Raw genomic sequence first — 26758 nt, 5'->3', positions numbered from 1 at the left:
TTTGTTTTCTATTTAAAAACATTCTTTATTATAACTAAATTACAGACTTAATTTAGACAGTTTTCGTTTATATAACATTAATGTGAATAAGGTATAAATAATAATTATATAAGTATGAATGTACTTGTATTTTTACAATTGTCCTTAATGATGTTATGAGTGCTTGTGTCGTTGTTTCTGTCGTTTATCCGAAGGCGTCAAATACAAAGATGCATTTGATTTCTTCGGAATCAATTTGAGTATAGCACTTGAATTGTAACTACTGGACTTTGGGGTTAAAGGAAGAAACTTTATAACGATATTAATGGGTGAGAGAACGAAGGAGAGAGAGGTGATTTAGCAAGTGGAGGAAATTGGATGTTATGAAAACAACTAAAAGTGTTTGTGACTTCAATGGAATAGCAAATAATTTAGCAGTGAGGTTTGTTGGATCGTCAAACGCTAGGTATGAGAACTAGTTTCTAGGTAGATGATTTCTTAAGGTAGCACTAATGCTCTTCAGACAGGATCAGACACAGATCCTTTTACGCTCTTAGAAGTGGTTTACTACTCTCGAGGAATTGATTGTTCACCCAGGCTACGTCAGGTTTGATAAATCGTACGGTTTGGCCTTCTCCGCAGCCGTTTTCCACGCTGTAAATACCCTTCAATAAAACACTGGAACCGGTACCGCAGGCCAAGGCGCTGCCGGAATCGAATTCACAAGAATCGAATTTAGTAGTACTACAAACGCCGCTGCTATCAGCTCCACAATCGCTGCGAGTTACAGGTGTGGTCGTGGTTACATGCATGATAGCACCCTCTTCGTGAACTGCAAGGGGTGAAAAGTGTTAATGTAATTAAGGAAGTTTTTTTTTGCTTGAAAGCACTTACTGGCCAATGCCTGCTTGCCCCAACCACTGGTCACACATGTTTCTGATGGACTGGGATCCTTGTCGCTAATACAAATTGGCTGAATGTGAGGGGCGAACTGCAGACGTTGAGAGAGATGCAAAACAGCCATGTCGTTTGAACCGCTACCGGCATCATAATTGGGATGGATTTCGACATTCTTTACTCCAACCAACTGGAATGGTAAAGGCTCATCAGTACTACCCAGTTGCCATTCACCGGCTTTAACACGCAAGTCTGGAACAGACACTCTGAAATGAGGTAGTGAGGGGAATTGAATGAGTCAGTCTCCTATAAAACAAACAGTGTCATTGCTTACCCTTGGACGCAGGAAGCTGTTGTCAAAATTATAGAAGCCCCAATAATTGCTCCACCGCACAATAGAGATTTTGAAGAATCTTGTAAGACCATAGCTTGCCATGGAATTTCAGCAAAGTTGCTATCAATATCTTTAATACCTTGGGGTTTTGTGTTCTGTAATTGTGATGATCGTTAGAAATGAGTCGTATAATTATGAGAAGTCGTGTCCAACACCTACCTTATTCCTCTGGGCGCAAACACCGGCCAAATTGACTGGCCAGGGATCAACGTAGTTGGAATCGCGACAACATTTACCGGGGGCACCAGTGCCTTCGATAAGACAATCTGTTAGGGGCACTCTGAACGGTGTAATCTCCACAGGGGTTTCGCTAATAACACCAATGGCACTGCAGTAATTTTCATCAGTACATACCAAAGCTGATGCACATTTCGATGGAGTGATAGGTACGGCTAACTGTTCAGCAGATACAAACTGTCCCGGTCTTTTGTTCTTTTTTGTTGGGAATATTCGAGGCGATAATTGATCTTCACCACGTAGAATGATATTTTCCTGATTCGATGATTCCTCTTTATGTTCGACCGGAGGTAAATATTTGGGTGGTGAAGTTGATGGAATTCTACGGACTGGAGCGGCTGGTGTTGTATACACGGGTTGGGGAGCGGGTTGTCTTGGAGTATATCGGGACTCCGTGGTTTCGGGTTGTCGAACGGGAGCATTTGTAGGTCTCACTTGAGGTTGCTGCGGTTGAGGTCTTTGGGGTTGCTGAGGTTGCGGTTGCTGGGGTTGAGGCCGCTGAGATTGAGGTTGCTGTGGTTGCGGTTGTGGTTGTGGTTTGCGAGCTGGTACAGGTGGCAGGTAATTTTTGTTAACTGGAGTAGTAGTTTTGATTGGTTCAGGCGATGGATATGTCAACGGTGTTGGAGGCGTTTTCAAAACATAGCCATCTTGTGTCAACATTGTTGAGGGAACGCCGCAACACACATTTGGTGCCAAACATTTTTTGGACTGCAAAAAGAGGATATTGTTTGAGGAAGAAATAATTAGTTATCTTGTCTTTTCAGATACTTTGGACTTGTAAAGGGAAATAATATGTACATATTTAAGTATATGTACATTCTAGCACCTAAAATGACATTTTCAAGAAATACATGACATTCTAACCCTAACTCAAAATCGTATCTTTGTGCTTCTCATTAAATTTCGCATGTTTTCGAACTGTCAAGTAAGTGACGATACATTTCCATACAACATACATATGTAATTATGCATACAATTTGTCTATGTGAATTTGGTTATTGTGCAAAAAAATCGGCCTTGTTTATTGTGCCACAAAGATGCATATAACTCTGTACACATGTCTGAGAGAATATTAGCCAAATCAAAACGGCAATACCGCCGACTAACTAAGTAGTACCTCGATTGCAATATACGTACATTGATATGTACATATGTATGTTTGTACGTTGTTTCCAATGGCAATACAATAAATATAAATCTGCAAAAGGCACATAATTTTGTAGATAAAACATAGCAACTGATTTGCAGATGTTGCTGTTGCAACGTGAAGCTGCTGTTCTTGATGAGGCTTATACAGGTGACGTTAATCTGTATTTTGGGTGGAAATTGGCAACGATGGTCTAGATATTTTGTCTATCTGATCACTAACACCAATGAAAGCTTTTGGTAATGATGCGGGGGAGACCAACAAGTAATCCGATTTCGTTGCGATAAAAATCTATGTTAAGTAGTTGAAACTGATGGCAGCTTCAGAAAACATCATATGTACATTAGGCGTGTGTCGCTGTTTAAGAAAAATCGAATTAGTCAAAGTGTCCAGAAAGAATAAACATATGTACATATGTACTTATTTTTATTTTGGCGATGATAAGAATGCATTATATATAAGCGGAAAATCTTTTCGAAAGATTGGAACCACTTGAAAATAAATACGGTCGAACTTGTTTGACAACGATTTTAATTTGATGCCAAATCCTAATACTAGAAGACCCTCATTATATACATTAGGTCCTTCAAATAGGTACATGATATCGGATGGCATTGCAACATGATATCCCAAGAAAAGATGGGTATGTGTAGACAAATTTCAAAAGAAGTTATTTTACAGCAACTCGAGTTCAAATACATAAAATGCTCTGTTCCAGAACCTGCAAGAAACTTTATGTTATCGGAAAAAATAGTGAAAATTATAAGATTCTTGCTGTTCTGGAACATACCACGGCCTAACCCACATGTTCAAAAAAATCAAAGTGACTATAAAGATCTAACCAGAACACTTTGATCCAAATACCAAAAAACTCCATATTGCATTGTTTTAGCAGGTAGTATAATCTAGTATAATACAATTAATATAGTCACATTGATTTTTTTGAACATGTGGGTTAGGCCGTTTTGGCGCTGAGTGCCCCTTATGTATGTGGCAAATGGGGCCTTAAATGTTTACATGGCTATCTTATTCTTCCCCACAATTATGTCCAGCATTTGCCATAACCCATTATTTGTTAGGCGTTTACGTTTTATAGATATATTTGGTGTGTTCGTTTACTTACAATTTGTACAAATTGTTACTAGATGTTGTTCGTTTACTCTACAGTACAATGCAAAAGACCTTAGCCGATTACAAGAAGTTACTGAACTTGTACAAATTTGTACAAATTGTTGAGTAAACGAACACACCTATTATCAGCTTTGCAGCAGGGCACAGTAGTATTTCACATCAAAATTGCAAAATAATTGCAAACAGAGTCAGTATTTTGTAATTGTTATGTTTTTTTTTTCTTAGGCGGCATCTTAAATTTCGACTCGAAACGTTCTTTTTCTGTTGGGTTTTGTGGTGTAACGCTTTTAGAAAAGATTTGCCGCATATGCAAAAGTTGGCAGTGTGGAATATTTTACTACAGCACGCTTGTCGCTGCCGCTTTTGCTGAGCTGTTGCGAATTGTGTATTGCTGCAGTAGACGATGTTTGGTGTGTTTTCATTCACCTGTTATAGGAACGATCTATTAATCAAATTGAAATACGAGAAGTCTTTGTAACTGCTAGGCATTCTAATGCAAATGTTTGTGTGTACTTGTATCTACATACATATGTATATACATAACACATACACGGTGTAATTGTTCAACTCAGAGCTGGAAGCAGCTATTGTATTCCATAGTCTAAATTTTCAGAGCTGCTCTTAAGATGATGAAATTAATAATATAAAATGTAATCGGAAATAATGGCCTAATTCCTTTACATTGCTATACAGACAGGCTAAGCTGCTGATCTAGAAGGTTAACCATTCAGATTGGTCAAATTTATATACTGAACACTTACCTCCAAGTTTACAACAGTATTGGCGAGAATTTCTCCATTGCGGCAATCCCGTGGTGACACACAAGCCATGTTTGAGGAGCAAGTGGTGTAAGGAGTTGGCGTGGTGGGTGCGGGCGTGGGTGGATTGTATGTGCAGCAGACATTTTCTTCTGGAGCACAGTTCTAAAAAATGCAAAAATTTAAGTTATAAATATTAGTCGAAGTATATAGGGACAATATGACACAGTTTTTTGGAAAAAATAAATGAAAAGTTATTTAAAGATTAAACAAATATTAAGTCTGTCTGGTTACTTTCCCAACAAGAATTGTCCAGCAAGAACTTTCTCAGAGAGTAAGGAGTTTTTATTCTCTTTTGCTAGAAAATTGTAAAAAGTAAACAGACAACTTCCCAGCAGAAACCAGCAAGCAATCAGCTGAGTTGCCAAAACAGAACAATTTGTCCGCCAATAAATTAAAAATAAAAAAGAAAATGACCCAAAAAAGGATTTTTCCACTTTGCAACTTTGTTCTCCAAAAAAAGCAATACAATTAGGCTTGCTATTTCCACAATAAAAATGTTTTTAATTTTCACAAACATAAATCAACGAAAAATTTAAAACAGATGATTGATTGTTTTCAGGAAGAAGAAGAGTGCAAGTGCTTGCTAGAAGAAATTTGTCCAGCAAGAATTTGCAAGCTCCCAGTGAAAGAACTGTCAAAATGTCTCTCTCGAATCGCTCTCTTTTGCTGACTTTTTGCGTTAACAGGCGACTTCCAGCAACAATTGGTACAAGGTGGTACAAATTTTGGGGTAACCAGACAGACCTATTATTTAGCTAAACCTTTATAATAACGAACATGTAAGCAAAGGATATATTCGGGACGCAGTCAACTATGTGATACGCTACTCTACTACAGACATGACCAAAAAGAGAACGGAGAAAATTCAAAATATTGGCAACTTATAACAGTGTGTTAGTAAGTTTGAATTCACGCAAGCTATAAAACAATAACAAATCAAAACATTTGTTCTCTTTTGTATGCTCTTTCTGTGCATTCGGGTCGTGTGTGTGTAAATTGCCGAAAATCATCGGCACCGCCGTGTCAAAGAAGAACACATTTGCTCTACTACCCCTGTGCATAAGCTTTTCACTGATCAATACTTCTTTTAGGGAAATACTAACCAACATAATTACAGTGCCACTATCGAAATCAATGTATGCTATAGATAACTAGAAGGACTGAACCAACAACATCGACCAAACTGTATTACTTAATGATAAAAGTCACATAAAAACGGCGACTAAAGAATGTAAACTTGCACAGAATGGTAATTTTTATTATTATATTTCTGTGTTTTTCAAACAAAACGGGGGCAGCTGCCCCTCCCTAGCTATTAATGGCTACGCCCATGGACTTCTTTATAAGTATGTTCTATTTACATAACCTGTATTACACTTGAACTCTTCTTTAATACTTCATGGTACCTAAAATGAGTATTTCCGTTATTTTTGTTTGTTTAATCCCGATTTGTTTATAATATATAAGTATGTATGAATATTTGGTTTTGAATTTAGGATTTATAATAGACATGTTCCGATATATGAGGGAATTGATGCTATTCTTTCTTCTTTTTTTTAACAAACCGACGTTTTGCCTTGAATTCGCGAACAATTGGTGCTTGGTATTTGAAATTTGAACAGACATTATTAAGCGCTCATCATAAATCATTCAAACCTATAATGGGAACAGCCCCGTGCAAATTCAAACACGCCTAGCCCCGCCCCGCCCCGCCCTCTCGATTCCAATCACACAGTGGCAAAAATTGACAATGGTTGCTGAAACTCATGTTGCGATTTATTTCATAGCGTTTGTGAGTGTGTATGTGTGTGTTAGTGCAACAATTAATAACCATTTAGAGTTTTGATTGTCTTCTTGTTCGGACGTTTAAGCAAATGCCTGCAAGTTAATTAAAGACAGGTTAAAAAGGTTAACCAAACCCCCCATACAAAAAAGAACAACATCGTAAAAAACGATGCAACATAACTAATAAATGATCTGTCATTGGCGATTTGAGCGTTTAGATGTTAATTCTCGGAGACTGGTTATAACACTTTGCCACTTTGCATACAGCGAGCGTGTAACAGCAGACAACAACTACAGCAGCCACACAAAGCTCCACAAAATACAACTGACAATTGCTGGCCCCACACAATCCGATCTATGTCCATTGCAGCTCATCTCCATCCATACTTAGCATTTGAATTGACCTCCCTTGCCTTAAGACAACAAGATTGCACGAACGTATTCAACCGTTGCATTGAGCTGTCCACAAAAGTTTTGGGCCACATTCAATTCTTCTTCGTTTAAGAAGTTCAAACTGAATTTGCATCAATGGTTGGTGATGCCAAAATTGTTAGCTAGAGATGCTGAACCAATTCATTGACCGCTTACCATGCAGGTTGTTAACAAATATGCAACACCCATGCGTCATTTGTCTATTCATTTGTTGTTCTTCGTTGGTGTTGGCGATGTTGTTGTTGTCGTGTTCATCATTTGCAATCTACAACCAAGCATACATGTCTACGAGGGAGCAGAGCTGGTGGTGATGGCAGCAGTAGTACTCCAGTATCGAATATCAACATTTGCCAATGTTACATCTTTCTGTCAGATTTGTTGAATGTTTTAGCCACGGGCAGCGTGTTAGTGGTGAGGACAGCAGCGTGTGGCGCACATTGACAACGATAAATGTTCATGTGTCTTTAGAGTTGGCATATGTCAGTGTATCATAAAACGAAACGCCACTTTTAGCTGTACAAATGACCATTTAATGCAAGAAGAAGCCTAACCTCCTGACTCTGACATTCAGCCCATTCCGAAAATAAATGAACGTGTCTTATCGCAACTGAAATTGAAATCATCAATCAAAGAGTGAATTAAGACCAGTGAAATTTGCAAATGGCACAGTTGTGGTTTACAACGTTACTGCCTGCTTTGTGGGATTCGGCTAGAGTCTATTTAAAGTGCCAACATACTACGAAATTAGAACGACAAATCTCGAAGGGACAGTGGGTAACTTCTCTCATAGCACAGTATGATTCAATATTGAGCTCATATGGTACGGAGTTCCGACGAGTATTGAATGTAGTACGACACCAGTCGTAGATAATAGCTCTGTTCCAGAACTAAAAAGTTTTTAACATTTTTACAACTTTTACACATTTTGCGTTCCCGTACACAAAATTTATATGAAAATCGTTTACGACTTTTACAACTCTTACCACTTTATAAAGTACGGGAACATGCCAAATATTTACAAGGCTGAAAATATCCGGGTAATGTGCAGTGAATGAAAGACTCGCTGCAGCTGCAAAAAACATGGTAGTTAGCAGTACCAGATTGAAGCATCTCGATATTCATAAGGACACCTGGCTGACTCAAGATCAGGCACATCCTCCTGTAGAGACCAGCAAGGTAATTTGGTAACTGATACAGATAGTGTGCTCAAGATATGGAAAGAACATTTCTCCAAACTCTTGGTATCCGATAGTAGCGAAGACGGCGAAGATACCGCAGATCCAATCGCAGAAGATGGTATTGAATGTATACCGCCCAGCCGAGAGGAGGTAAAGACAGCAATCAGTCGGCTGAAGAATAATAAGGCAGCAGGAGCCTATGGCTTACCGAGCTGTTCAAAACCGGAGGCGACACGCTGATAAGGCGTATTCATCAGCTAGTTAGCACCATCTGTCAGAAAGAACGAGTACCCGACGATTGGAACCTGAGCTTCCTGTGCCCTATCCACAAGAAAGGTGATAAGACTGTATGCTCTAACTATAGGGACATAAGTCTTCTGCCTATTGCCTACAAGATAGTGTCAGGGATATTATGTGAACGACCAAAGCCTATGGTCAATGAAATAATTGGACCATATCAATGCGGCTTTAGACGTGGCAAGTCCACCATTGACCAGATATATACCCTGCGGCAAATCCTGGGGAAGACCCAAGAGATGCAGATCGACACCTACCACCTTTTTGTCGATTATAAAGCAGCCTTCGACAGCCCCCTACGTTCAAAGGTATTCCAAGCCATGTGACCTCATATATTAACAAACGTTGTACCGCCTCTATAAACGGCGTTTTATTGTGCGGCTTGTCGTTCGGACTTAGAGGAGGTTACATATCATTGATATGAAGAATTCTTTCTGGAAAATAGTTTTTTCGGAATGATATATTTGTTCCTCAAAAAATATATATCCCTAATGTACATCGAAATAGAAATAAATACATATGTATATAAAATGTCGTATGGATTTTGACACTAACGTTACAACCCCAGTTCAGTCAGCTGTGTATTGCTGTTACCTTATATTGTTCTACCATGTTTTGCATGTTAAAACATCGCCGAAATGATATAATATATAATTGTTCCACAAACATCCCATACGGGACAAGGGAGACTTCTCTCATATCAATGAGTGCACCCCGATTCATATTTAGCTCAATGATAAGGGACCTACTGTTTATTGCCGAGTCCGAACGGCGTGTCCTAAGACACCACTTATAGAGAAGTTTTACATGGCTGAAATACTCAGGAAATGTCGCCAACATTACTGAGGGGTATTTTGCCACCGTTGAAATGTTGCCTGGCCGGGGAATCGAGCCCACGACCTTTAGTGTGCAAGGCGGGTGTGCATACCATAGCACCGCGGTGGCACCCTCACCGAAATTATAACCATTTTAATTTTACCGATTTTTGTCGGTAACTTCAAAAATAAATATACAGACATAGTTCCATCGCAGTCTACAGGATAGTTTAGAAATTGACTTGTCTGAAACTTGTCGCTGTTATTTAGTTTACCTTCCAATTTAATCTTACCGAGAACAATACCAACCAAAATGCAGTACCATTGTTTCGATTGTATTAATCGTTTTTTGTAGAATTATCGCTCGGTTTGATGGGTACGATGTGTTAGACCATCATCGATTCTGCTAACAACGACAACAACAACCAGCATCAATTCAATTGTTTACAATAATTTGTTTGTCATTGATTAATATGGCAATTTATTTATTGACAGCTTGCTGTACAAATAAGTATGTTATGTGCATACATACATGTACATACATAGACATGTCTATTTCAACTATTAACCAGCTTGAATCATTATTCGGACGTACATACATACATTTGTTTGTACATATTCCATATGAAAAAGTGTCCGTTTCTGTTTTCCCAGCTAATGACAATCGTCAATGAAAGAATGACTAAATTTTGCAGCATGATTTGCAAAAACAAAAAATATTAATCTCAGCATGAAGCTGCCGTAATAAAAACTTGGTATACATATGTATATACATACATACATATATAGATAGCTGAGGTGACAGGCAATAAAGAAAAGTCACTCGTTAGTTATGTTCGAATTTACCGTAAGGATGTTTGCCTCCGTTTGACAGATATGCATCAGAATTTGTTAAGTTGTTGGTCCTTCAATGATTTGGTTTACTTCATATGTAGCGTATGAGGTGCTTCCTCCACGACAGAACCAAATATGTAACCGCAAATAAGACGTGTTTTTACGTCACACTCCCGAACTTCCAATTGATTTTGGGAAAAAAAGTCAGCCGTTATATGTATGTTGAGTGCCGCTTCACAACAACCACATGTAAAGAACAAACTTGGCATCACTTACAAATTTTTCATGTGGTTGTTGTTTTTTTAACGCGTGACGCGACTAACAAAAATAGCAAAACTTTTAGATTCTTGTTATGGCTATATCACACCATATCCTTTTTCACATGTATGTTATCACTTTGGGTATACTAATTTACAGACCAGCTGATGTCATACATGTGAAAAAGCATATGGTGTGATATAGCCATTAATATCACATAATTTAATATTGAACCAGTTTCTTAATGTTTTCTCTTAATATGCGGGCCGCTTTCTTTTGTTCTGAGAAACCATTCATCGGAATAAATTTACATATGCTTGGCATTGTGTCACTGTGTGCCATAGTTTTTAATTTGGTAACTGGTTTTTACCATGTTAACGACATAAATCAAAAAGTTAGTATGTGTGTAAAACAAATATTAATTCTCAGAAAGGTAAAAATAGTTCCCAAATATAGCCAGCCTTCATTCGTTCGCCCATTTTGACGGCCAATATGGGTGTGTTGTTCTGAGAGCTTAGATATGCAAATTATGCGAAAAAATTATTCAAAAAATAAATAAATAAAGATTTAGATTGACGAAGACCAAAATAACAATACAATTCGCTTATATTGTGAATCGTTCACTATCCATATTGGCTTTTTAATGGGAATTTACGTGTCAATGTTCACGTTAACGGAGATCGTTATTAATTGGTATCTGTGTTACTTCTCGAAGCTGAACATTACAACAACATTGCTACTCGATGCGAACAATTCTAATCGGTGGGTGTTTTATTGACGCCTCAGCCGGATTGTTATCTCGCACTTCCATAGATGTGCTTACTATTATTTCAAATTGTATTTTCCATTTTTTTGTTTTGTTTGCAAGTCCCCACGCCATGATATTTGGCATTTTGTTTTTATTGTTTTCAATATCGTCATCACCTATTGTGGATAATTTGGCTATGAGTGTGTATTCCTCCACAGCGTGGCGTGTAAGCATTTGATGATTTCAATTTTTATAATTTGTATTTTTTAGTGGATTTCCTTAAATTATGAGAAGAACTTATCAGATAGCCACATATATAAGTCTGATGTGGCATATAATTGCCAGAGACGTCATAGTCCAAAGTAATATTTTTATTTTTGCTTATGAACGCTTTTTTGAGACTGGCATCTCCTAGAAACTTATATACATACATATGTACATATTTTACAACAGGTGATTAAAATTAAGTAATGCAAATGTATTGTAGTATTCGTTTAGCATGTGTGCGTTATGTTGAATTTGGCACTTTCAGAGGAGTTCTAAGCCCTCGACAATTGCTGACACTTAAGCTGTGTTCAGCAATGACATAGCTCTCTTTTTAGGTAATAGGATGCATATTTGTTTGGGTATTTAGTCCGGAGGAGCTTTTCACTTCAGTTGGGGTATACAAGCGCTAATTTTATTTTAATAATATCGATATGATGTTGCCCTACATTTGTCATGTTAAATGCGTGTGTTATTTTAATAATGACAACTTAATTGCCATGTCACAACCACGTTTTTTAACGTGTCAATGTCCGAAACCAATATTGGCGCAATAACGGTAGTATTTCGCATGAGGTGTGAAACTCTTTCTCTGATCGTGACGTAGCACTTGAACTAAATATATCACAAGATCAGTTATTGTTTGTTGTTGTTAGAAGGCGAGTGGGAAAACAGGGAACAATATGTACATTTTGCAAATTCACACATAATAATTAAAACAATTTGGACTTTACACAAATTAGCGTTTCATTGTGAATTTTTTAGGCTTGAATGAATTTCGAAACAAACGGAATTCCAATATCGAACACCTGTAACGAAACACGTTTTGAAATTCATGTTGAAATAGCGATAGAAATCCGGTAGCGGGACTTGTGAAATTATTTGTGTGTTCGTTATCAAATTAAGGAGCTGAGCGTTTTTCATCAAGATGCTGCAATTGAATATTCGAGTATATTTGTATTGTGGTGTTGTTGGACAACTTTACAGTTAATTGGGTTATCTTAAAATTGGGTTAATTAATTATGAATAGTTGTTGGTACAATGAATCATGAAAATTGTTATATTTACGATTAATGGATGTTTTTATTTTGTTAGCTGTAGCGTGTTTGTATTTTAATACCAAACGAAAGACTTAAACAACAAACGCGAAATTAGTTCGAAATAATAACATCATAACATAATTTTCAATGTCACCAAGTCACTTATCGGATAATTGAATTTTGGGGCAGGGAAGCAATTAAGATTTTATTTCAATGTTAATGTTTCCAGAAATCCCTTGCAATAAAATGTCATGCGGGCAGCTGTCATTTTGGTACAAATCCACAATATAAGAATCCATTCGTTCGAAATTTTGGGGTTTATGCGGGTAGAAATGTACTTGAAACATTTTGTAAGAATTGCCACATGGATGGACCTGTTTGTCTGTCTGTTTTTCTTAATTACAATGTCAAATGTTCAAATTTTCGAGCTATTTTGATTTGCAGATATTAGTAAAATAACAGAAGTCACAACATTTATGTACATATGTGTACATACTCGTATTTGTTTGGTTGTCCAACATAAATTGTCAGATGTTGTTTCACGAATTCAAAAATACTTTTTGTGCTCTAACATTTTTTGGACCTTGCTTAAACGTATCTCATTAATTCAAGTGTCTAAATAAATGCAAACAAAAATACATTTATGACTCACAAGGACGCGTTTACCTTTTCCTACAACAGACATTAATAAGTGGCGCTCTTTAAGTTCTTATGTAATATTGTTGGCCCACTGGCGAGCATTCAGCACCTGCAATGGGTTAAATCCATTGCGGTGTGTGCATTTCTTTCCATTGGAATTTGCATAAAAATACATATTACATTTCTTTGTTGTTGTTGTTTTATTTTTTTTTTGGTTGACTGCATCATAAACCAGTTTCGCAATTAAACATGAACTTGGGGCATTATCAAGAGAAGTGGATGAGTTGCATTTTTTACGTTCGACACACTTTTTCCAGACAAACATATCTCCAAAATGTTGCATCTTTTTACCTATGTGTGTGTGTGTTAAAGACACTGTCACTGCCACTGCCGTACCGGCGAATACCATGCAGTCTTGAAGCATTATGTTGCTTTTCTACCATTTCATGAAAGTTACGAAATTTCAATTTGGCCAAAAAGACTTTTAGGGTCTGTCGGCCGTTGGAGTGATGTATGTGTGGCGATAAAGAGGAATGAAAAAAAATCGAAAACAGTTAAAAAGGAAGAAGAGGCAGAAAGAAGGGCGATGATCGAAAATTAACGGTTTAATAAACTAAGACGGCTACTGGCAGTGTGAGTGGCTAAGAGAAGTCCCATCGCCACCATCACGACCCAAACATAACAACATGTTCATACATACATACCCACCACGGGTATGCATCATGTGGACACATACAGACGCTCGATTATTTTTAAGCTGGCTTATCTGCATAAAATTTATATAAACCGTCGAATTGATAAACGTTTATTTCAAAATAGCTTTTCGCTGTTTGTTGCTTGTTTTCGTCGTTTGTTGTGTTTTTTTTTTATCAAAACAAAAAAAAAAACATACAAAAAATATTTAATGGGTAAAACCAAAATCAATTCTGATTATGTAATTGAAAGACCCATACACACTCACATACACGGAGTTACCTGTACAGACTCCGTAAGGCAAGCAGTGCGGCAAACACATTTATTAAAAATTAATCATTTTGGTGTTTTAATTTAAAAACAAAATAGCAATAGCAACAACAACAACAAAAACAATAAATAATTTTAAGGAAACCAGTTTACATGAAATATTATCGGGAGGATGATGGTTCAGTTGCACCGGCTACCATTTCTATAGAATACTTTGGCCTTTTGATACCTGCAGAGGCACTTATTCAATCTGCAAGAAATCATTTTTTTTTTCTAATTTTGTTCTACACCGAGAGAAAGTGGGTCAAAATTTCAGTTGCAGACACAAATGGAATTCACGGTATTATGAGCACCGTAATATTTTGTACCATCCGATTGCATGTCGTTGTCGAATGGGCATTGCGGATAGTGTGGATACTCTATCTTGTTATTCTCCACATGGAGATAGTACAAATAATACTCTTTCTTATTTTCTTCTACTTCACAAATTTGACTGAGTAGAAATTAGCAGCATGTTTGCTGAAATCTGATTGGCTGATATATTGGTTTTGAAATTTATGCCAGATGTTGACATTTGCAATTTTTGCGTTCCCGTACTTTTTAAACAAATTTTAATGGGAAAGTAGTTTTGGTCAGTTTTACTAATTAAATAGTAATGGGTATGAATAACATCATCGAGCTATGAGAATTTATAAAGGGCATGTTTACGTTTTTTTCTCGCAGTAAAGAAATCTTAATTATAAAGTGATTCAAAAAAAGAAAACACTTTGGACATTGTTTTGAAGACACTGTAAGCAGATATCGACGCCTCCAAACAATAGTATGCTAAGTCGACTTAGCATGTTTTCAAGTTCTTTACATTTTTATATTTAACGTCCTTTAACTTAAATTCTGTCAAATTTTGGTAATGATCGGTCAATCCGAACAGAAGTTATAAACAAATATTTACTTAGCATAGTACTGAAGTTCAAAAAAATTTTCAAACTTTGAGAGCTTCTCCTGCAAAACTCGCTTTTCAGAATTAGCAAACTATTATTTGGAGGTGTCGAACGTCCTTTAACTTAAATTCTGTCTAATTTTGGTAATGATCGGTCAATCCGAACAGAAGTTATAAACAAATATTGACTTAGCATAGTACTGAAGTTCAAAAAAATTTCCAAACTTTGAGAGCTTCTCCTGCAAAACTAATTTTTTAGACTTAGCATACTATTATTTGGAGGTGTCGATATATAACTGAAAACAAACATTAGAGCCACACGAGATAACCATTTTGACTAATTTTATAATCATATCATTACATATATGGCATTTTATATGATATATAATTTTATTTCATATATCAATTAAAAAATATTCAAATGGAATAAAAGTTAATTTAGTCACTAATTGGTGAAAAGTTCATTCATTCTGGCAACAGGAAATTATTTTTGAGAAAAAAGATCAAAAAGTCATAACTTTAATGTACATATGTATATGTATTATGCTCTATTCCAGAACCTGCAACAGTCTACACAAGGTATATAAGTCCCGGTCCACACTAGAGTGATTTCATTAAAAAAATTGCATGAAATTATGAGTCTCTAGATCGACTTCCATAGTAGAGTAAAATCATAAAATTGCTGTAGTGGGGAATTCGATTTAAGAACGCCTAATTTCATGAAATTTTTTAATGAAATTCACGCTAGTGTGGCCCGGGACTAAAGGAGGTAAAAGTGACAATCAGCTGTCGTTTTAGTTTTTTTTTTTTTTAATTTAAAATTTTTAGATTCACTTTGGCAGTTTTGTTGAGATGTGTGTTTTACTTACTATTTGTATGTAAGTCAAGCTTAATCTTATATTTGTTCTTTTCAAATTTAAAAACAACAAGTTTAAAGTGGGATGTATGGCCGACTCATGAAATTTTACTTCATTTCATCTTAAGCGTGTAATAAAAAGGATCTTCGACAGTTCTAAATGCTTTATTATTGCATTTTGATTCAAATCTGTTCTATTTTAGAGGATTTTCAAAATGTATTTACGTATTTCCTAAGATCATTTTAACAACGACCCTAGTATTCAAAAATGTTCTTTGACATTTTATTTTCAAAAACAGGAACGTTGTTTTTTTTGTAAACTAACCCCCTGTTTTTGTAACTATTTTTTGTTCGTTCGTCTATATTCGTAAAAATTTGGGCATCCATAGCTCAGCCCCTAGATGACATACAGACCTAATTCTTCGTAGACACGTTCTATACAAAGTTAAGAATTCCTCATTCAAAAATCAGCGTTTCACATTTACGCTAAGTCGAGTAAATCGATATACAAAATTTGACAATTCATGTGAGAACAATAAAATTTGTTACAAAAACTGGGGGTAAATATACAATTTGTCTCTTCATTTTTTTCAAAAATTAAAAAAAAAAAAAATCAAAAATAATGCAAAAACAGTAGATTTTTGTCGGTTCCGCAAGCTAGCATTATATTTTAAAATTTTCCAAATATCATTTGGTCTGGCGATTACAGAACATTTCACACTAACTCACCTGTACTTTGGGAAGCTGTTCAGAGAAGTAGCCATTGTTACATTTCTCTTTGGGCACACATTGTTGACCGCGTCCTCGGCACTCGAGCAAGCTGGGCAAGTATTGTTGACCCACAAAGGGTGATGCACGTTTGCTTAACATTGATATAAATGCTGCTGCGGCTGGATTAGGTCTAAACTCGTTATCCGGATGAGTCGCCAAGCCACTTTTGTATTCGCCGTTCAGGAACATATTTGAACTATACTGCGAACCATGTACCACTGTGACGGCGTACAAAATTGAGGCCACCAGGCCTAATGTTAAAATACGACAAGTTCGCATTGTGCGTCAAATTGTATTATTTTACTTTATAATAAAATTAAGCTACCATCCACTTTCGAACTGGCAATTTCAAACTGAAATGAATAAAAAAATGAAAATTGAATAATTGAAAATAATGAAAATAAAAATAATTTGTAGAATATGTATGGGAAACTTGAGAATGTGTGTGTGAACATTTCTTTGAAATGTCTTTTAATTCAATAAAGACAAATCCAGCGATAATTCCATTAAAATTATAGTTTTTAATTAAAAATTTTTAATAAACCATTTTAGGTTTGCTTTTTGTTTTTTTGGAATGACAAATTCTATATTTTTGAAAAAAGTTTATATTTGTCTTGATTAGAAGTGGAGTTGCTCGAGCATGGTAGTGCATCGACATATTTGTAATATGTTATTTCAAAATTTTCTTTATGTTGTTTGTTTTCTTTACAACAAAAATAAATTTTTATAAAGGGATTTGAAACTTCATATTCGAACAGCTGGTGTGATACCACTACCTTGGTAGTTGTGCCATGGGTAGTGGCAAAGAAATTCTCAAGAGAGTGTTTCTTTGAACACGTATCACGTTGGACGAATAATTGTTCAAAAACAAAACTTTATGGCGTGGCCGTCAAAACCGTTCTCAACCTTCAATTATCCATTAGACGAAACGATGAGTTGGATAGTACCACACCATAGCTTTCATATACACTGGTCTTCCAAGTATTCAATCCAAATACAATCCATCCTAACATCCTTAACGGAGACAATTAGAATGTTCTTCTCAAATAACAACGAAACTCTCATAAAAGCTGGACAATATTGTTCAAACAATTTGTTTGATATCAATCGCAGTTTCCAAACTGTGTTTGGCAAGAGCTATTTCGGAATACATAATACGCAATCTATACCCCCTCCCTAATTTATTATTTATTGAGTGTTGCATTGCAATTAATATTCCAATCGATGTTCCCCATCAACTACGACGAATATGTACACAAATATGGCACGTACTCAACACACACAAAACTACTTACATACATACGAGTATGTACATTCATACGGAGATGCATACACAGATGTTCAAAACATTTGCAACTTTGGATTTTAGATTTTCTGGGCGAATTTTAGAGGATTTTATACCTACGATTATGAAAACTTGCATTAACATTTTTCAAATTTTTAAGGATAACATATAAATTTTTTAGCAATATATTGTTGTTTTAAACTTTTATTTATAAACTCTGAAATTTAAGGAATCCTGTGAAATAAAAAAGTGTATTTATCCTTTGGTGTCCTGTATCATATTTGGGTCACATTTTTATTCTTGAACTTTGAACACCGTGTGTTTTTTTAGATTCTAGTTGGGCTAAAATTAAAAAATAGGCATGCGAAATTATATTATTTTTCGAAACTTAATGGAATCCTTGACGTTATTGGAAATAATATAACTGCAATTACAGCAAACATCACATAAAGTAATGGATGCAAGAAAAACGAAATTGCAAAGAGTGAACTATTGAACATCTAATTAATAATTAAAAAACAAACTGAATTCATTTGCACATGTTTTGAGCAGCACTGTGTGTCACAGGTATCAATGTAGGTAGGTGGCAGATTCTTCTTCGCGTATCATCACCACTGGAAGTTGTGTTAAGTTGTGTAAATTTGATTTTGGACAGACAGGTCGTTTGTGAGTCGCATCGCGTAGTATGCGCTGTGATCAACACAATAATTTACTTCCTTCTACGTTTTGACATGAGCATGCCCACCATTGATGCATTGGTGCATACTTTGTAAATTGTTGGCTATAGCAATTCTGGCTTGCATGCGTGTCTGAATCTTGCGCGGAGCCATGTGTCTAGAAGTAGTTGTTGCTTACAGTGCTAACATGACACCGACTAATAAAGTTGCTCAACAAATTTGTCAAAAAATTCTATCATCATTTGTTGGCTCTGTTGGCTTCTGCTGCTGCTGAAAGTCGTGGTTCGTGTGTTTGTTGATTGTACGTTTATCTTGGCAGAAAAACTGCTTCCGGACAGACATCGAAAAGTAAATATTTGTCACTTTCGTAAAAGGCAAGAAACAATTTTACACTGATATTCCTCTGATTGTGGCCGTAAAACGAATCGCTGAAATCTAAACACATACAAACGCACTTCCTTATATCTCGGAACCGAAGAGAATCGCATCTATGCAAAGGTGGTGTTGGCGCGGCTACTTTGGAAGTGTTGAATACTCAAAATCACACGGGCAGATTAATAATTAAAAAAAAAAGAATTTCCATTTTGGTGCACCACACAAAAAACATGCATTCATACATATGTATGTACATACTGTATGTATGCACATATGTACATGTCTGTCCGTATGTTGACTAAATCACATTACGTAAAATATCAAACAGAATTAGTTGGCGGAATTTGCTAACAACCTAGCCACAAAGCTGTGATAATTGTGGTGATGAGGCGGTGATGCTGTTGCTGTTACTGGTTTTGTTAGCAGAGCTACCGTTGTCTGTAACGATGTTTGTCGAGCATACCGACAGCGTTGGCTTGGCGTTCAGCTTTGTCGTAAATACATACATATGTGTGTATGACAACACACGACAATAACCAAGTTATTGTGATAAAGCCGATAATGTCATAATTATTGCAAGGTGACAATCATGGTAGAACAAATACAAGGTAAAGTTAATACTACAACAAATACAACTCGAACAACAACCACAAAGGAATTTGTTTTTGTTTGTAAACCTTAGTGTCAACGTAAATGTAAACAAAACAAGGAAATGTCTATAAATTATTGGAATTTAAAAAACTAATAATTTTTCACATTTGATTGAATATTTTGGAAAACATGAATGAAAACTCGTTAGATTTTCAATTTGAATGTTTCCATATCATTCCACTAAATGCATAATTTCTCGCAGAAAGTAGAATACTTGCAAAAATGTTTCGGGTCGCTGGTAATTCATTGAAAAAAGAGAATATTTTTCAATCATTTGCTTTTGAAAACAAAAAAGCACATGTTTATTAGGGCTTTATTCTTTTCAAGTTTAACAAAATACCACACATATTAACAAATATTGTAGCGCCTCTATAAGCGGTGTTTTAGTGTGCGGCATGTCGTTCGGACCTGGAGGAGGTTACATGTCAATGATATGAAGCCGTCTTTATGGGAAATAGTTTTTTTTTTCTGATGAATAAATTTGTTCTTCAAAAATATATATCCCTAATATACATCGAACATAGAAATAAATACATAAAATGTCGAATGGAATTTGACACTAACACTACAACCCAGTTCAGTCAGCTGGGTATTGCTGCTACCTTTTCTTGTTCTACCATGGGTGACAATGTAATATTCAAAGTATGACAATTACAATTGCACATACATGAGAATATTCACATACATTTGTATGCATGTTTGTAGGCATGTATACGTATATTAGGGATATGCTACGTTCTATATCAGACAAATGCCACATATTGAGGTCAAAGTACAACAACAATAGCACGTGGGGAGTGAATACCGATCATAAACTGAAAGTGGGAACAAAAGCAAATTTATATTTGCAAAGATTTGAAAACAAAAAGTTAGAGTCCTAATGCATAAGCAGTTGTATGTATATAATTGTAATATTATAGTTAACTGTAAATAAACACAAAGAACAAAATAAATTTTCCCACTTAAGATGGGAAGGGTATGCAGATTACATGGAGGCCGCATTTTCGAAATATACAAATATTATTATTGGAACTAAACATTATGTTTTGCATAACGTAGCATTTATATGTTATGATATTTTAGCATGTTTACATTATTGAAGATTAATTAACCCACTGGATTGATTAGATCCAATGGGTTAATCTTTACCGTTTAACAACGGTATAGTTAAACTGTAAAGCAGCTTCAGGCGATTAGGCGCCCGTGTGCACTCATTTACCGTTGCTCTCTCCACACACACCATTCAACCCATTGAAAAAGTATGCACTCACACAATAACACCCCGTAAAGTATGCAATAGAAAAGTATGGTGCCTGACCCTGCTGTAAAGAGAGCGGTTTGAAGTGACAGTCCGTTATAATAATACATACAATAATTGTTCCCCAAACATCCCAGAAAGGAACAGTCCTTTATACAACCCATAAACTATGTACATGTAGTACAACATTTGTAATAGAATTTGTTTATGTTAAAGTATTCCGGTATCAAAATTGTATTGATTTTAAAAATAATCCCATGAATTTTGTTTATTTTCCAAGTAATCAACAAACAATTATTAAGCTATTAAAACGGATAAACTTCTTATGAACGTGTGTGCTTGATAAGTGTCCAATAGAAATCTTCAAAATTTCCTCTTCGGATAGACTGCGTTTCACTTTCAAAGTCAAAACAGTTTTGATTTTCCTCAACCATGAAAGTTCACACACATATTCTAAAATTTGCAATTATTATCGCATTTGTGATAATATTTGTAAATTTTAGAAAATGTGTGTGAAGCAAATTTGATAGTGAAAGTGTCGTTTTTAATTTATCAAATATTTTTTTTTGTCAGCAAACTAATTTATTTTTTAAAAACTTTAACTCAAAATTTAATTTTTGGAGGAATAATTATCATTTCTACAAAATTTACTGAATGGATGTCAGACAATATGTCAATCAAGTGTTAATGGGCAGCAGCAGGTGAGCAGAGTATGGGACGCATCACATACTCATTATTTCTGATTAATAATTTGTCCATCTGCCTCAGGTATTCTTGCAATCAAAGTTTAGATCTGTGGTTTCGTCCCAATCAAAATACATGTATCTTCTTCCTGACATTGTGTAAAAATTGTATATTCTTATCTTGAGGACTCGACGTGTTACAGCTCATTTACTTAAGGCAACGCAAAAAAAGAAAACAATAACAAACATGTTTTTGAGTTTACGAACCACTAAGAAACTCCAAATCATGCTCGATAGAAATTAAGCACTGGTATGTGGTAAGCTCTATGTGAAAGACGGGGGTAATAATCCCTTTAAGTTGGTAAGTCATAATTGAATAGCCAACCTAAAATGCGTTTTCTGCAAAATTAACTTTTTTGAGTTATCGAACTCTTTGTGTAAGTATATGTTTTTTGTTTATACTTTGACTGCTACAAATAAGTTGATTTACACAACATATTTTGTAAACGGACAAGGTGAGAGGAAGCTCACGTGACGATGTAACATTATTTTGATAAACAAAATAAGGTCAAACATTTGTTGTGTACAAATTGGGTCGGTCTCAATTAACAGAAATTATATAAGGTTTGACTTAATATTTGCGCATTTTTTTGGAATTTAATAGGAGATGCTAATGCCCCCAAAATGATTGGACACTGTGTTTGAACTAAATTTGGTTGTGGAGATGTGCGTGCTTGAGGTTGTGAACTCTTTTTTTTAAGGAATGTGAATATTTTGTGAGAGTGTGTGCGTTTGTGGTTTTGGTGGAATTCTTTAAACGGATGTATAAAAAGTAAATAACAAACACAGATGAGTTTGCCATTTACTTTTATATGTATGTACGCACCCTCCTACTCTACCCCTCTTAAATAAATATTTAAAACGATTCTTTTCAAAGTTTTAAAGCATGAGGATTTGTTTTGCAGCTATACAATAGGACCGATACTATGATGCGATCTTTCTTTGTATCATTGTGTATTGAATCGGCATCCAAAAATTTGAAATAGAAAGTCGATGTGTTTTTTTCGCGATTATAAAGACTATTATTAAAATAAATTATAATTTTATATAAAAAGAAAGAAAAAAACCGCAAAAAATATGAAACCGGTTCTTTCCTAAAAACAAATGCTGATGTGTAATCTTCAGCAACAGCAGCCAAAAAAAAAATCCGTCAAAAAGTAAAAAAATAAAACAAAATTATACAACAACCAAAACAATAATTTCCAATAGCCAATATTCTAATGAACTTTCCTCTTCTCTCGCGACATTGTAAAGGTGTGTGTGTACATGAGAGGGTAAACCCACACATAGCTTTGTTGCTATTATTAGAATTGAGATATGATCGAAGAAATTCGTGTATGGGGATTAACTTAAGATTAACCCATAAGCGATGTGAAGAAATGTTGTATTTGGGCGGGTTATAACCACAAAAGAAAAAATATCAGGCCAGTGCCATGTGGGGAATATTGTCCTGATAACAAGAAAACGCGTTTTTAAGTCGATTTTGTGAAAAATTTCCTTGTGAACGAATTTGGTCTTGAAACAAGTTTGCCAAGTTACATTGAAATCGATTCTGAATTGGATATAGCTCCCAATTTGGTGCTCCGATCACACAATGTAGGTATCTCCAATTTTGATTAGAATTGGAATGTGTGACAGAATTGCGACTAAAGAAAAGGTAACAAAATTTAATTGAAATCGGTTCGGAGTTAAATATAACTCCCATATATATTTTATTATGAAATTCAGACAAATAGCGAGCGGTCTACAGCAATACTGACCTATTGAAATGTTTATGCTATATATTAAGATATAAATCAGCGATAGGCGGCCGGCCGTTAATTGAGAGCAAGTGTGCATACCCGCTTGCGCGATGGGCTAGTTCGGCATCGGAAACTCGTCGATTTTCAGCATTACAGTAACTAGTTCCACTTCTGACTCCTCACAGTGCAATCAACTGTAAACTTTAACATGGGGATGTGATAGGAGGTAACCAATTGACACTCTATGCATTACCTGTAGGTGGTATTGTACTAGTTCCAGGTTTACAGTCATATACCAGTTTATTTATAAAAAAGTGGTGGAAAATAGTCACAACTGTCGCTTCGTCGTTTACTTGGGGATATATAGGTGTCAATTGGTTCCCTTCGCATTACTTATGGGTCAATTGTGAACTAGTACCACTTACCTCTAGTTTAGGACTATTTAAATTGCGACAATTGGAATTGCTAGCGGGTAGAGAGAAGAAGAGGGCGATTTGCATATTTCCTTCGTATTCCTTTTTTATGCCAGAACAATATGAATAATATGTACGAAGATATTAAAGTTATGAAGAAAATGTAAATGTGAATTATTTATACAACTTGTCGTTTAAGTTAAGTTAATTAAGTCGCAACTGACGCCTCCTCGTTTACTTGGGGATAAAAAGGTGACAATTGGTTCCCTTCGCATTACTTAGGGGCCAATATTTGTACTAGTACTGATTAGAACTAGTTCTGGACTACTTAAATTGCGATAATTGGAATTTTCGTCCCAAGCGTAATGCATGTTATATTGTAATTTACGCTCACTTGCTCTCAGTAAGTGCCCGCCGCCTAACGCTGATATAAATAAATTATTAAAATATAAATCGGTCCGATTTCATGGGTATGTGCCTCTTCATTCACATTTAACTAGCTCATAAGCCGTTTTATGTACTGGAAACATGAAAGGCGTCCAATAAATCTATTATTTTCTCCTCCGAATAATAAGCAATGATGTGGAGGTTGAGCTAAGTACTTTTATTACTGAAGAGAAGCTATGTAATTCTATTCTATGTTGTATACATATTCACTGTGGTGTAGGGTATCATATAGTCGGCTCCGATTTTTAAATGATAAAGTGTCATCTTAGTTATGAGCATATTATTCTATACTACAATAATAAATCCCGAACCACCACAGCCGAATAATTACCGCTAATGTGAAACTTAAGATGTCAGAACTCTGTTTAAAATTCTTTTAAACACCTATATGCCTGTTCCAAAACCTGCAGAAATCGAACAAATGTTTACTATGATAACAATTTTCCTTTATGGTATCGAAGAATTAGTATATTCTGCAGTGCTGGAATATACCATCTATCTGTATGTATGTTTCTGGAAACGTTCCCGAAGGAACCAGGCAGGCTCATCTCATATTAATGAGCACACACCGATTCATAATATATCTGTTCCAGAACTACAAGAATAATAACTAATTTGTACTATTTTTTTGTCGCTACCATAACCGTGCGTTTACACATGACAAGACAGTTGAGTTCATATATTGATTTTCAAAATCCCAAAACTTGCCTATATGGCGTAGGCGTCCCGACAACTGCGAAAACAGTTGTAAAATTATGAATTAAGATCATTGATTTCTTTTTGTTTTCCGTTCACATATTTTGTTTTTGTTCATGTTCTTTTGTTTTCTATACATTTCAATTATTATCTCACTTATTTTTACAAAAATGTCAAAAAATCGGTCAGTCGGGTTAACATGACTGTCTTGGAAAAATTATGGACAACTGGAAGACAGCCGACAAATGTAGGTATGTGTTGGTAAATCAGAGTTGTATTTTAAGACAAACTGTGTGGTGTAAAAGACTAGTAAATGAAAATTTTTTATTGAAAATCAGTAGTGGGATACCCTCAATTGTTAAGGACTGAAATACTGACAATCATCAGTAAGAGAACCGAATATTTTCATTAAATTAGCGGCCAAAATAAACCTGTCGCTAAGACTTACCGAGAGCAATAGTGCTGTTAACATATGTTTAAAGTTGTAATTCACAATTGTGTGTTACTCTCGTTGCCTGTTACAATTATTGAACGTACGGAATATGTATGTATGTATTCGTATGTACATATGTATGTGTAGTTTCTGCAAAATCCTGTAAAGCCTTCAATTGCTTTGCTCAACAATTATCTTATTTTGTTCTTTATATATATGTATGTATTAATGTCGTAAGTTCAAGTCTCTGGTACTTAAACCGCTCAGGCTAATGTTGGCGTACTACTCGACACGTCATTCGAGTTCGGCGATAAGATGATAGTTTTTAGTGATAGTTTTTGCCTCAACTTGTTATACGATAGAATTCTCCCTGGTCTCTTCAGAAATGTTCGTGGGGAATAACTTCAGAAATTATTACATTATAAAAATGGCCAACTCCGTACAAATGACTTTGTTTGTTGACATTGAAAATTTCTTCTGACATTTTTTGGTGGTTTATATCAACAAACCGTTTCAGACTTGCAAGTGTTTCGCGACCATTTACTCTATTGTGTAGAGGGATATTTTCTATCAAATGCTCTGGGATGATAGGAGGTTATTAACTTGGCGTTTTGTTGTAGATAAAGATGATATACGGCATACACAAATACATACACATGCACATAGATACACACTTTCCTTGTTTGCGTTTGTTACTACATTTCATTATCCTTCTTCTATAATTTTGTATTATTTTACGCACACACACCCACATACGCACATGTGCTTCCGTTTTAAAGTTCATTATAGTTCATTTATCGGTTAATTAATGTCACAGATGATGGATGCACGAATATGTGCACCAAGATATAGGAACACTGTTTAATACATATAGTTTGATGTTGCTTTTGTTGTTTACCTATTTTTTGTTTGCTGTTTGTTCGTTTTTTTTTTGGAAGTTCGAGATTGCTTTTTGCTGTGTTCGATGCCGACTTTAACTCGACTTAACGTTCGCCGCGTACGGGTATTTAAAAGATTGTGTCTTATCTGCGTCAAGTCCGTTGCTTTTATATGCAGCTAGTTTTCGACAGGTGACGTCTTGCTGCGTTACCAATTCTGCGCGTTGCTGCTGAGGGCGTTTCAGCCACCGTCAAAATGTGTCTGAGTGTGAATCTCTCAATTGGCTTCATAGCCGCAGTAGGGAAGTGCTATAGTTTATGGTGCTATGTTTTGCAAAAACAAAAGCGTCGATGTTGGTTGGGTTCTTCTTGGCTGCTGGGGTCGTCAGTCAAACAAGTGTATTCATTTTGGCTTGGTTAAGAGTGTTCGGTGATTATTTTGTTTCAGTTTTCGGCTTATTTAACTGAGGCTGTATGTAGTAGCTTGGCTTACGTTACTTACAAGCTTATCAGTAGTCGGGATGCTGCTTCAGTAACCGGCTCAATTGGCTGCTCAGTTTCCGCACTGCCAAAGTGAAGATGAGTCTCATATCAGTCTCTCACTCGGTTAGCCTCTCTTTTAGTCTCTCGGAAATTTTGATGTGACCAATAATTAGCATCAATGCTCTGAATAACAAAACCGTCTTCTTCAGTGCTTTGTCTTGTTATTCGCTCTTGGGCAAACAAAAAAGGGA

The 26758-nt window shown here is 35.7% G+C and overlaps 1 protein-coding gene across 2 annotated transcripts; it reads right to left on the bottom strand.

Moving 5' to 3' along the window:
- scaf (inactive serine protease scarface) lies at positions 1–26758 on the bottom strand. 2 transcript variants are annotated; one of them, XM_073992820.1, is made up of 7 exons: positions 25162–26758; positions 16385–16779; positions 4550–4711; positions 1430–2218; positions 1211–1365; positions 874–1142; positions 1–811 (listed from the first exon to the last, which is right to left on the bottom strand). In XM_073992820.1, the coding sequence occupies exons 2-7, from the start codon at positions 16703–16705 to the stop codon at positions 525–527; spliced, it is 1983 nt and encodes a 660-aa protein (XP_073848921.1). In that variant the 5' UTR covers positions 16706–16779; positions 25162–26758; the 3' UTR covers positions 1–524. The 2 variants fall into 2 exon arrangements, with proteins under 2 accessions (XP_073848921.1, XP_073848920.1); XM_073992819.1 differs by having other exon boundaries at positions 26045–26170.

This window comes from Musca autumnalis, unplaced genomic scaffold (genome assembly GCF_047663935.1).
Source record: "Musca autumnalis isolate F117 unplaced genomic scaffold, ASM4766393v1 scaffold_5, whole genome shotgun sequence".
Classification (NCBI taxonomy): Eukaryota; Metazoa; Arthropoda; class Insecta; order Diptera; family Muscidae; genus Musca; species Musca autumnalis.
Note: the sequence above shows the minus strand (reverse complement) of the source record. Positions and strands in the feature narration are given on the sequence as shown.

Bases quoted from the DNA above. Each gene is read 5' to 3' on its own strand.
- scaf (XM_073992820.1), bottom strand. From the start codon at position 16,705: ATGCGAACTTGTCGTATTTTAACATTAGGCCTGGTGGCCTCAATTTTG. The intron at 1,143-1,210 runs GTAAGCAATGAC...ACCTCATTTCAG, and splicing joins ACAGCTTCCTGCGTCCAAGG to AGTGTCTGTTCCAGACTTGC. The intron at 812-873 runs GTAAGTGCTTTC...CACCCCTTGCAG, and splicing joins GGGCAAGCAGGCATTGGCCA to TTCACGAAGAGGGTGCTATC.